Source organism: Babylonia areolata, chromosome 19 (assembly GCF_041734735.1).
Source record: "Babylonia areolata isolate BAREFJ2019XMU chromosome 19, ASM4173473v1, whole genome shotgun sequence".
Taxonomy (NCBI): domain Eukaryota; kingdom Metazoa; phylum Mollusca; class Gastropoda; order Neogastropoda; family Buccinidae; genus Babylonia; species Babylonia areolata.
Genome location: NC_134894.1, coordinates 6,885,360 through 6,894,751, shown reverse-complemented (window position 1 = coordinate 6,894,751; position 9,392 = coordinate 6,885,360). Strand labels below are relative to the sequence as shown.

The 9,392-nt window shown below is 41.2% G+C and overlaps 1 protein-coding gene across 1 annotated transcript in view; it reads right to left on the bottom strand.

Moving 5' to 3' along the window:
• The window catches only part of LOC143294049 (uncharacterized), a 62,011-nt gene extending 54,771 nt beyond the window's left edge, over positions 1 to 7,240 (bottom strand). The window contains exon 1 of the mRNA XM_076605463.1: positions 6,281 to 7,240. Within this exon, the coding sequence (XP_076461578.1) occupies positions 6,281 to 6,940 (660 nt within the window). The 5' untranslated portion in view covers positions 6,941 to 7,240. The remainder of the gene's footprint in view (positions 1 to 6,280) is intronic.
• Positions 7,241 to 9,392: the final 2,152 nt, after the last annotated feature.

Sequence of the window (9,392 nt, the reverse complement as noted above, 5' to 3'; positions counted from 1 at the left end):
TGAACACGATCCAATGTGATACTGTGGCCTGTAAGAACAAGTGTACTGGATTTTTTTTTTTCTCCACATCTCAAAAAGCCAACATTGATCGCCAATTTGTCAGAGGACAGAGGCCGGATACTGTAAGCGGTTATCTACCTTAGATTAATGTCCACAAGATTTACTGGGTAAGTTCAGTTCAGTTCAGTTGCTGAAAGAGGCGTTAGTGCGTTCGGACAAATCTGCTAAGCAGATGCCTGACACAGCGCCGTAGCCCAACGCTTGTCCAGGCCTGGAGGGAAAATAAAATCAGATAAAATAAGGCAAATCATTACATGAATAAATTCATCACTGGATGATTAGTTAGACACAAAAATTGTGTGTGCCTCCAGCCAATCACGAGAAAGATAAAAAAACAAACAAAAAAAACAACAACTTATTTTTAACGGAAACATAAAAACATAAAATAAGTCTACTTTTTTAGATCAACTTGATTTCAAATCATTCGAAATGAGGGATCGGTTTGCTGAGTAACAACTAATGAAACTTACGTGGTTTTTTGTTGTTGTTGTTGTTTTGTGAGTGTGTTTTTTTTGTTTGTTTTTTTTCCCAATAGTTTTAGTTGGCTTTGTTGTGTCAGTCCGTCGATTCGTTTGATATTGATCACACTCAAGCAAACAAAAAATCAAACAAAAAGACCTGAAATCAGAGAGTATGTTGCGATCAAACTAAGAAATAATTATGGAAACAGCATTTCTGTTGAAATCACATCATAATTTTTATTCTTTTACTCATTCTTCCTTCTAACTAGTTCGTTCTGTCTTCCTTTTGTAACAGTGCGATTGTACCTTAATACGAGTCGCAACAGACAGAAGGCTGTGATCAAAGCAATAGCATTAGCATATGAACATAATCAAGATCAAAAACAAAAACACTGAAATAAATCCAATAATTGTTCACTTGTTGCTACTGTTGTTAGTCCATTTCCTGTTTTCCTTTATTTGCATTTCCTCAACATGTCACTCGGTAAATGAGCTTAACAATGCTAACAATGCTGTAGCATCCTTAAAACTGCTGTTTCCATACCAATCGACTGTAGAGAAATAGATATAAAAAAGCAAAACAAATCAAACAAAACAAAAAACCAAAAAAAAAACAACAAAAACAAAAAACAAAAACACAAAAAAACAACCAAACAAAATCAAAGCAAAAAACAAACAAAAAACAAACAAACAAAAACCAGTGCTGCATCCTTGAAAATTGCTGTTTCCATTCCATTCGATTGTAGAGAAAAATATAAAAAGCAAACAAAAACTGACAATATCAATCAATAATAAGAAAACAAACTGACAGGTCAGTATGTTACTATAACGCCGAGGATGTTGGCGTCCAGTTATAACCAATCACATTTTATTTTCTTGCCCTCTTGATATCAGAGGGAGTGAAAAAAAAAATGCAGATCCTGTTTTTTTCAATTTCAGTAAGAATTTTTTTTTAAGGGAAAAAGTAAAGCAATAAAAAGAAGAACAAACAGAAAGATTCAGTGCATAAGGGCGTCGTGCAATGTTGCAGCACAGCAACTGACTTCCTACAGTATCAGTGGAACACGTCTTGACAAACTAAAATAGTTACCTGTGTCACTTAATTTTAGATTACTAAACAGCAGCTGCAGCAACTAAAGCACAAGTGAACTCTTCCTGGCAAATTAACATCAATACCTTCCCTGTGGACTGCTGACGCTCAGATGTCGACAGACGAACCTGGGTGTGGTTGGTTATGTTTGGAGAGCGCGGGGCCGAGGGCGTTAGGGGGTGGGTCAAAGGAGGAATGAATCGGGTGTGTGTGTGTGTGTGTGTGTGTGTGTGTGTGTGTGTGGTAGGGGTTATTGCCACTGGCGTCGTTAACAGTTGTTTTTTAGTTTCAAACAGAGAGAGAGAGAGAGAGAGAGAGAGAGAGAGAGAGAGAGAGAACGCACGTATGCCTACCAACTGACATCTGATAATTCCCAATGTCTTGTCTATTGTTAGTCTTTTTACCTCGAATGTAAAAGAAAGAAATCAAAAATAATCTAATATTGTGGAATAAAACACCTGGTGAACAGCTACCCCTACGTCGTACACGCATACCCTCATAGCCACCTTTAAAATATAAAAAGGGAAATATAAAGCCAAAGGAAAATACAAAAAGAAAGGGATGCGAAAAGGAAATGATGTTGTCTGGCGTTGTTATAGCCAATGAATTTAAAACGATAGTTATTGGAGACACTGTTTTTCCCTGTTTTTTTCCCCTGCTCTGAGTCATCAAACTGATTGAATTCTAACGGTCTCTCTCTCTCTCTCTCTCTCTCTCTCTCTCTCTCTCTCTCTCTCTCTCTCTCTCTCTCTCTCTCTCTCTGTGGTACCCCCCTTCGCACTATCTCTGCCTCCTTTTATCCCTTCCTTTGCCCCAACCCCCACCCCCCGCACCCCTCTCTCTCTCTCTCTCTCTCTCTCTCTCTCTCTCTCTCTCTCTCTGGTACCCCCCTTCGCACTATCTCTGCCTCCTTTTATCCCTTCCTTTGCCCCAACCCCCACGCCCCGCACCCCTCTCTTTCTCTCTCTCTCTCTCTCTCTCTCTCTCTCTCTCTCTTTCTCTCTCTTTCTTTCTCCCCACCCTTCTCTATATATCTGTCTGTCTGTTTATCGGTTTCTCAATGTCTTTCCTTTAATTTCCGTCCAAGCTTTCTCTCTCTGTTTGAAAGTAACTCCTCACATTCTTTCTCATTACAGGTCACCTCGCGTTTCTTGGAACTCTGTTGCCCCTAAGGCTGACATCAATCGTGCTTTTTCTGCTTCGTGCAGGACAGTAAAGAATTGTTACTTTCGTTGTTGTTTTGTTGTTTTTGTATTTGATCTCAAATTTTGGCATGAAACAAAAGATCGTGATGGTGTATATTCGAAAAACATAAACAATTCTAAAAAAAAAAAAAAGAAAGAGAGAAAAAAAGAACATTAAAAACGATACCCACGTGCAAACATAATAGTATCTGTTTTCACACTGGTGTTTTTTGAAAACAAAAAGAAGAATAGATACGAAAAAATGAATAAATAGATACAGTGAAATTGCACTTCTCACAATTTGCATGTCTCGTTAGTGTGTGTGTGTGTGTGTGTGTGTGTGTGTGTGTGTGAGAGAGAGAGAGAGAGAGAGAGAGAGAGAGAGAGAGAGAGAGAGAGAGAGAGAGAGAGAGAGATTCGCAGAGTTCTTACACAGTTTGCACCAAAGCTTCATTTACAAATTGGCCTCACCTTCGATGGTTTAGTATCAAATCAAACTGGAGGCAGCCCAACGAAATCAAAATAAAATAAAATAAAAATAAAATAAAATGAAATAAAACCCTGCTTGAGGGGAGTTGCGAGGGGATGGGGAGAATACGACTGGTCTCAATTCTGTCGAGTCCATTTTCACAGGGCCATAATACCCCCGTCTTCTCTCCTGTCCTCTTCAACACCCCCCAACACACACTACTAGTCGTGATGCGCCCGAGTGTGAAGCCAGTTCCAACGGGTTCGGGTTCTATACGGCCCGGGGCCTGGGATTTTTTTTATTTTTTTTTTTTTAATCACTTCTCCACCTGAGCTTGAGTCATTTCGATGGGATGATCAACCGATCCCCCGAGTGCATCATGCACTCAGCGTACCTAAAGGACTCCAAGCAAAAGGGTTGTTCCTGTCAATTTGTGTTTTTTTGTTGTTGTTTTTTGGTGTTTGTTTTTTTTTAAATCCACTTTTATAGGAAAACACACGCAAAGAGAAAAAGAAAACAAAAACAAACAAACAAACAAACAAACAAATAAACAAACAAACCAAAAAACAACAACAACAACAACAAAAATAACCAAAACAAAACAAAACAGACAAAAACCATACAAACAAAAAAACAAAGAGGTACCTCTGTGGCGTCACAGTCTCCCCAAAGAGATCAGCCGCCATCTCACTCAGAGAAACATGTTGTGACAAACGGTAAAACAACACAACAATGAAACAATATAACTGAACAGGTTTCAGGCGCCACTGACTACAAGAGAGTCCGCTTAACACGTTTCTTGGGTTATTTCTTCGTTTTTTGTTTGTTTTTTGTTTGTTTGTTTGTTTGGTTTTTTTTGTTTTTTTTGTGTTTGTTTGTTGTTGTTTTTTGGGGGGGAGAATTTTTTTACTCGGACTTGCAATCCAGATACGTAAAACAAAATTAATTATTGCATAGTTGGTCGTGTCCGAATTTCTGCGTCGTCTAAAACATTACTATAGTCTGAATCTTTGAGTGAATTGTCAGGAAAACAAAGTGAAGAAGATAGAACATTATACAATAAATCAAATTAGATCAAATTGGGAAAAAAAAATCTTGTGACAGAACTTCGAAAAAACTATATAACTGATTCAAATGACTCTGTCCTACCTTACCATGAGAGCTCATTGGGAAACTTGAAGTTCGACTGCACGTCTCGAGGATGTACCCAAATGAGATTTCTAGGATTAAATGATTCTTTGAACCTTTCAAGTAGATATTAATTGGAAGTAAATACAGAGTCGCGTGGGGGCGGCTTTGGACATCTGATCCAGTGATCACCAGTGATCAGGTTTCGAGGCCTTAGTTCGGCATGGTCTTGTTACCTTCTGAAATATGCTTTACACTGATTTCCATCACTCCACCCGCGGGAGCGGATGAGTACCTGATGTCGGTTGGGGGAGGGGGGGGGGGGGGGGGCAGATGATTGAGCCCCCGCCTGCCTGTAGTCACAATAGATATTATGAACTCACTAATCGATGGCCGTGAAAGGCAATGGAAACTTGAAATTTATGATTTAACCTTTGTTTAAAAGCAGTGTCCAGAATTTGTTAGCATAGATCGCCCCTCTCTCTCTCTCTCTCTCTCTCTCTCTCTCTCTCTCTTCTCTCTTTCTGCCTTCGTGGTGAAAAACATCAACTAAGCAAGCCGTCAATGAAAACTGTAGACATCAAAAAAAAAACAAAAAAAAAAAAAAACAACAACAAAAAATGCATATGTCTGTATATTTAGGTAAACCCAAGAGATAGAGACTACTGTTTCAAAGAAGGAAATACTCATAAGGAAACTCCAGAGAGAAATAGGGGGAGAATGATAGCATCGGGAAATAAACAGAGCAACAACAAACAAACAAACAAAAATCAAAAACAAAAAAAAACCAACAACCAAACCCCAAAAGTAAAAGTCATATCAATGAAAAGAAAACAGAAAGGAGTGACGGTATATTGAATGTTTGTGGCTGGGCAAAGCTAGACTTTTGGAGTACTTTTTTTTTTTTTTTTTTTTTTTTAGAGGAGGAGAATGTTGTAGAAGGAGTGAGGGGGGTTCAGAATGATTTGTGATTCTCGTTTCTAGAACAGCGTTCACAAAACTAAAATGCTGTGCTGTAAATCTATATATCTATATATATATATATATATATATATATATATATATATATATATATTTAAGAACGATCATCAAATTCAGTATTCATTAATTATTTTCTTTTAATGAAAAGCGGTCGAGTACGAGCTTTAAAAACCGGTCAATATAATGCAAATATGAACGCCGACATGAACACATTCTCTTATATCACTTTGAGTGGAAAGGCGTATAATATTAAAGACAGCTTGGATTTCCAAATTCATTGTCGAATACATAAGAAGAATTGTGACAAGATGTAAAAAATCATAATTGAGCAGATACACAAAAATGCCAATATTTGCCTACAGAAAGACGTCATTAATATCGCAACATGTGCACTCAATATTTTTTTTAAGCGGCTGTGCATTTTATGTTGGGATTTGTGTGATCGTGTTGCTTGCGATTACTGTAAAGAAATTTGTTAGCGATTTCTAAAAGCATTATTAAAAGAAAATATATGGTAAAAACAAAAACGAAAAAAACAAAAGGCAAAACAACTAACAAGAATGAAAGGAATGTAAGAGAAATATCTATCTGTATATATATATATATATATATATATATATATATATATATATATATATACAGACCAACTAAAAAAAATAACAAAAACCAAACAAAACACACACGAGAGAGAGAGAGAGAGAGAGAGAGAGAGAGAAGCAAGATTTTGACAGGAAGGCAAAGGGGGAAAGACTGTAGACAGAAAGAAGGGCGTTTTTAAAACAAAGAGAACAAAACTAAGCAACACAAGAACGTCAACGAAAGAGAGAAAGAACAAACAAAGGAAAAAGATGGTATGAGCCACGTGTTTGCCCATAGCAGACAGACAGACAGACAGACAGACACCCACCTCTATGGCCCTGCTGACGAAGAACTCCAACTCATCGCTCCACAACTTACAGTCGCCGCTCGCCCCCTCTACTGACCGCTTGCCCCAACCGGGCGCCCTTTTGCCCCAACCTGGCGCTCTTTTGCCCCAGCCAGGAGCCCGTTTGCCCCAGCCAGGCGCCCTTTTGTCCTTCTCCTCTTCCTCCGCTCCGTTTCGCTTGCCCCATCCTGGCGCTCTCTTTCCCCAGCCGGGAGCGCGTTTGCCCCAGCCGGGAGCGCGTTTGCCCCAGCCGGGCGCTCTTTTGCCCCACCCTGGCGCTCTTTTGCCCCAGCCGGGAGCGCGTTTGCCCCAGCCGGGGGCGCGTTTCTCCGCGTCGAACTCTCGCTTGCCCCATCCGGGGGCTCTTTTCGCCTCAGAGTCGTCGTCCAGATCGTTCAGCATGTCATCGCCATCGAAAGTGTCCAAGTCTTCGTCGGATCGTTTGCCCCACCCAGGTGCCCGCTTCTGTCTCAGTGCTCGTACAGGTGTGATGTCCACTGTGTGGTCGGAGACGAAAGAAGAAGAGGCAGCTGTCTCCTCGTGCTGTTGTTCTGCCTGCGCCCCTTGACCGCAGCCGGTGAAGAGAGCGAGATGGGCCACGACGAGAGCTGTGAAAAGTTGCTGGAGACTGTTCATGGTCATGGTTATAGATAGGTAAACTGGAGACAAAGACAGAGAGAGGGATGGGGGGATAGATAAAGAAAGAAAGAAAGCACTGTGGCCACTGTGCAGAAGAGGTAGTTGATAAAAGCAGCAGTGCAGCGATGGAGCAAAAACCAAGAAAGGAGTCCGCTCCCTCCGTGGGGCTGAAAGTTGTCGCCTGCTGTGGTCGCTGGTGGGTGGGAGGAGGAAGATTCTCGGGGAGATAAAGGCCGCAATGCACGAGGCTGTCGACTTATATTGTACGTCGTGGGCAACAGCTTGGCGGGGGAGGGGCGGACATCTTTTTTTTTTTTTTTTTCGTTAAAGGCTCTCTCTCTCTCTCTCTCTCTCTCTCTCTCTCTCTCTGTCCTTGTTAGCTGGTCGGGTGGGTAGGCGGTGGCTGTGCGAGCGATTGCTGCTAGCAGCCTGGCTCAGCAACTCGCCCGGAAACTGTGGGCGAAACTTTTCTACAGTCTTCTCTCTCTCTCTCTCTCTCTCTCTCTCTCTCTCTCTCTCTCTCTCTCTCTCTCTCTCTTTCTCTCTGTCTCTCACTTTCTCTCTCACTGTCGCTCTCTGTCTGTCTCTCTTTCTCTATCTCTTTCACTCTCTCTATTTCTCTCTCTCTCTCTTTCTCTCTCACTCTCTCTGTGTCTCTATCTGTCTGTCTCTCTTTCTCTCTCTCTCTCTCTTTCTCTCTCACACACTCTCCCTCTCTCTCTTTCATTCTCTCTCTCACTCTCTTTCTCTCTCTCTCACTCTCTCTCTCCCCTCTCTCTCTCTTTCTCTTTCTCCTCCCCATCTCTTTCTCCTTCTTGGTCTTGCACTCTCTTGTCTTTTTTTTTCCTTCCTAGCTTGTGACATGTCTGTTTCTTTCCCCGAGTGTTGTTGTTGTTTTCTATTGTCTCTCCATCCCCACCTTTTTTTTTATAATATTCATCTTCCACTCTCACGCTCTCCTGAACATTATTTTAAAGACCATTCTAATTTCAGGTTCAATGTGCTAATGTCGCCTGTCTGACCTGGCCACATGTATGTATGCATGTATGTATGTATGTATGTATGTGTGTATCTCTCTCTCTCTCTCTCTGTCTCTCTCTCTCTCTCTGTCTCTCTCTGTCTCTCTGTCTCTGTCTCTCTCTCTCTCTCTCTCTCTCTCTCTCTCTCTCCATACAAGCACCCCCCCCCCCCACACACACACACATATATATATATATATATATATATGTGTGTGTGTGTGTGTGTGTGTGTGTGTGTGTGTGTGTGTGTGTGTGTGTGTGTATGTGTGTGTGTGTGTGCGTGTGTGTGAAACCTTGAATAAATCACGCATTTATTTATAATGGCTTCTTTTGGTTGATTTGTGTTGTCGAATTATTGTGTAATATATTTTGTTTTTCTTAGTCCTTTATCAGTGTGATCTCTCTGTGTCCTTTTCTCTGTATGTCCGTCTGTTTGTCCAACTGTCTGTCTGCCTCTCACGCACTCTCTCTCTCTCTCTCTCTCTCTCTCTCTTGAAGCTAATTTAATTGGCAGTTTTGTTTGGATCTTTTCATGTCATACGGTGTTGTTGTTTTTTTTTTGTTTTGTTTTTTCTCCATCTATTGCTTTTGTTATGTTTGATCTTTGGACAGACGATGGCTAGATGTAAAAATGCAGCGCGTACAAGTCAATGCATATCATCCTGGAAAATACAGGATACATCTTACCATTGTATCACTTCTCTCTCTACCTCTTGTGCTTTCCTCTTGCTCTCTTCTTCGTTTTGTTCTCTTCCTCCTGTTGTCTCCTTGTTCTTCAAGCATCTTCTCCCTTTGTCCATTACATCCTTCCCTCTCCCTCTCTCTCTATTTTTTTTTATCCCTTTCCTCCTTCTCTATTCTTTCTCGCGCTCGCTAACACCACTCCCCAAACCCCTTCCTCCAAACACCTCCATTGTTGCTTCTTCCGCATTTCAACTTGGCTGTCTACGAACGAGGCGATGGGGAGCAGTGGGTTAGGAAGCTGGACCATTATTCATGGGAAACTGACGATCAAAGGCCACGCGTCGGAATCTTCCGTTTGTTTGTTCTAAGATCTCCATCAGGACAGTGAACAAGGCCGAGGAAATGTAGAACACGTTGCAGAAGTTCCAGATTCCACCCCATGCAGATTTGTTAGCTGCAGCATCACAGCACGATTTGGGAATCGCCGTCACTGGTTGACAATCTGAAAAAACAAAGAAGAGGAAACAAAATGTAACTGAAAGGAGAGAAGAGAGAGGCGAAAGGAGGAAGGAAGAGGAGGGAGGTTGAAAATGTGTGTGGCGAGATTGTGGATCAAATGATATTCCTTTCAAAGCAATGTTAAACAACTAAACCGGTATTACAAACTAGAACAAATCCTCTTTGGATTGTGCTCTTTAGATCACCAGACAACCGCACACCAATTTCAAGCCCCAATGTCATTTGCGTTTACT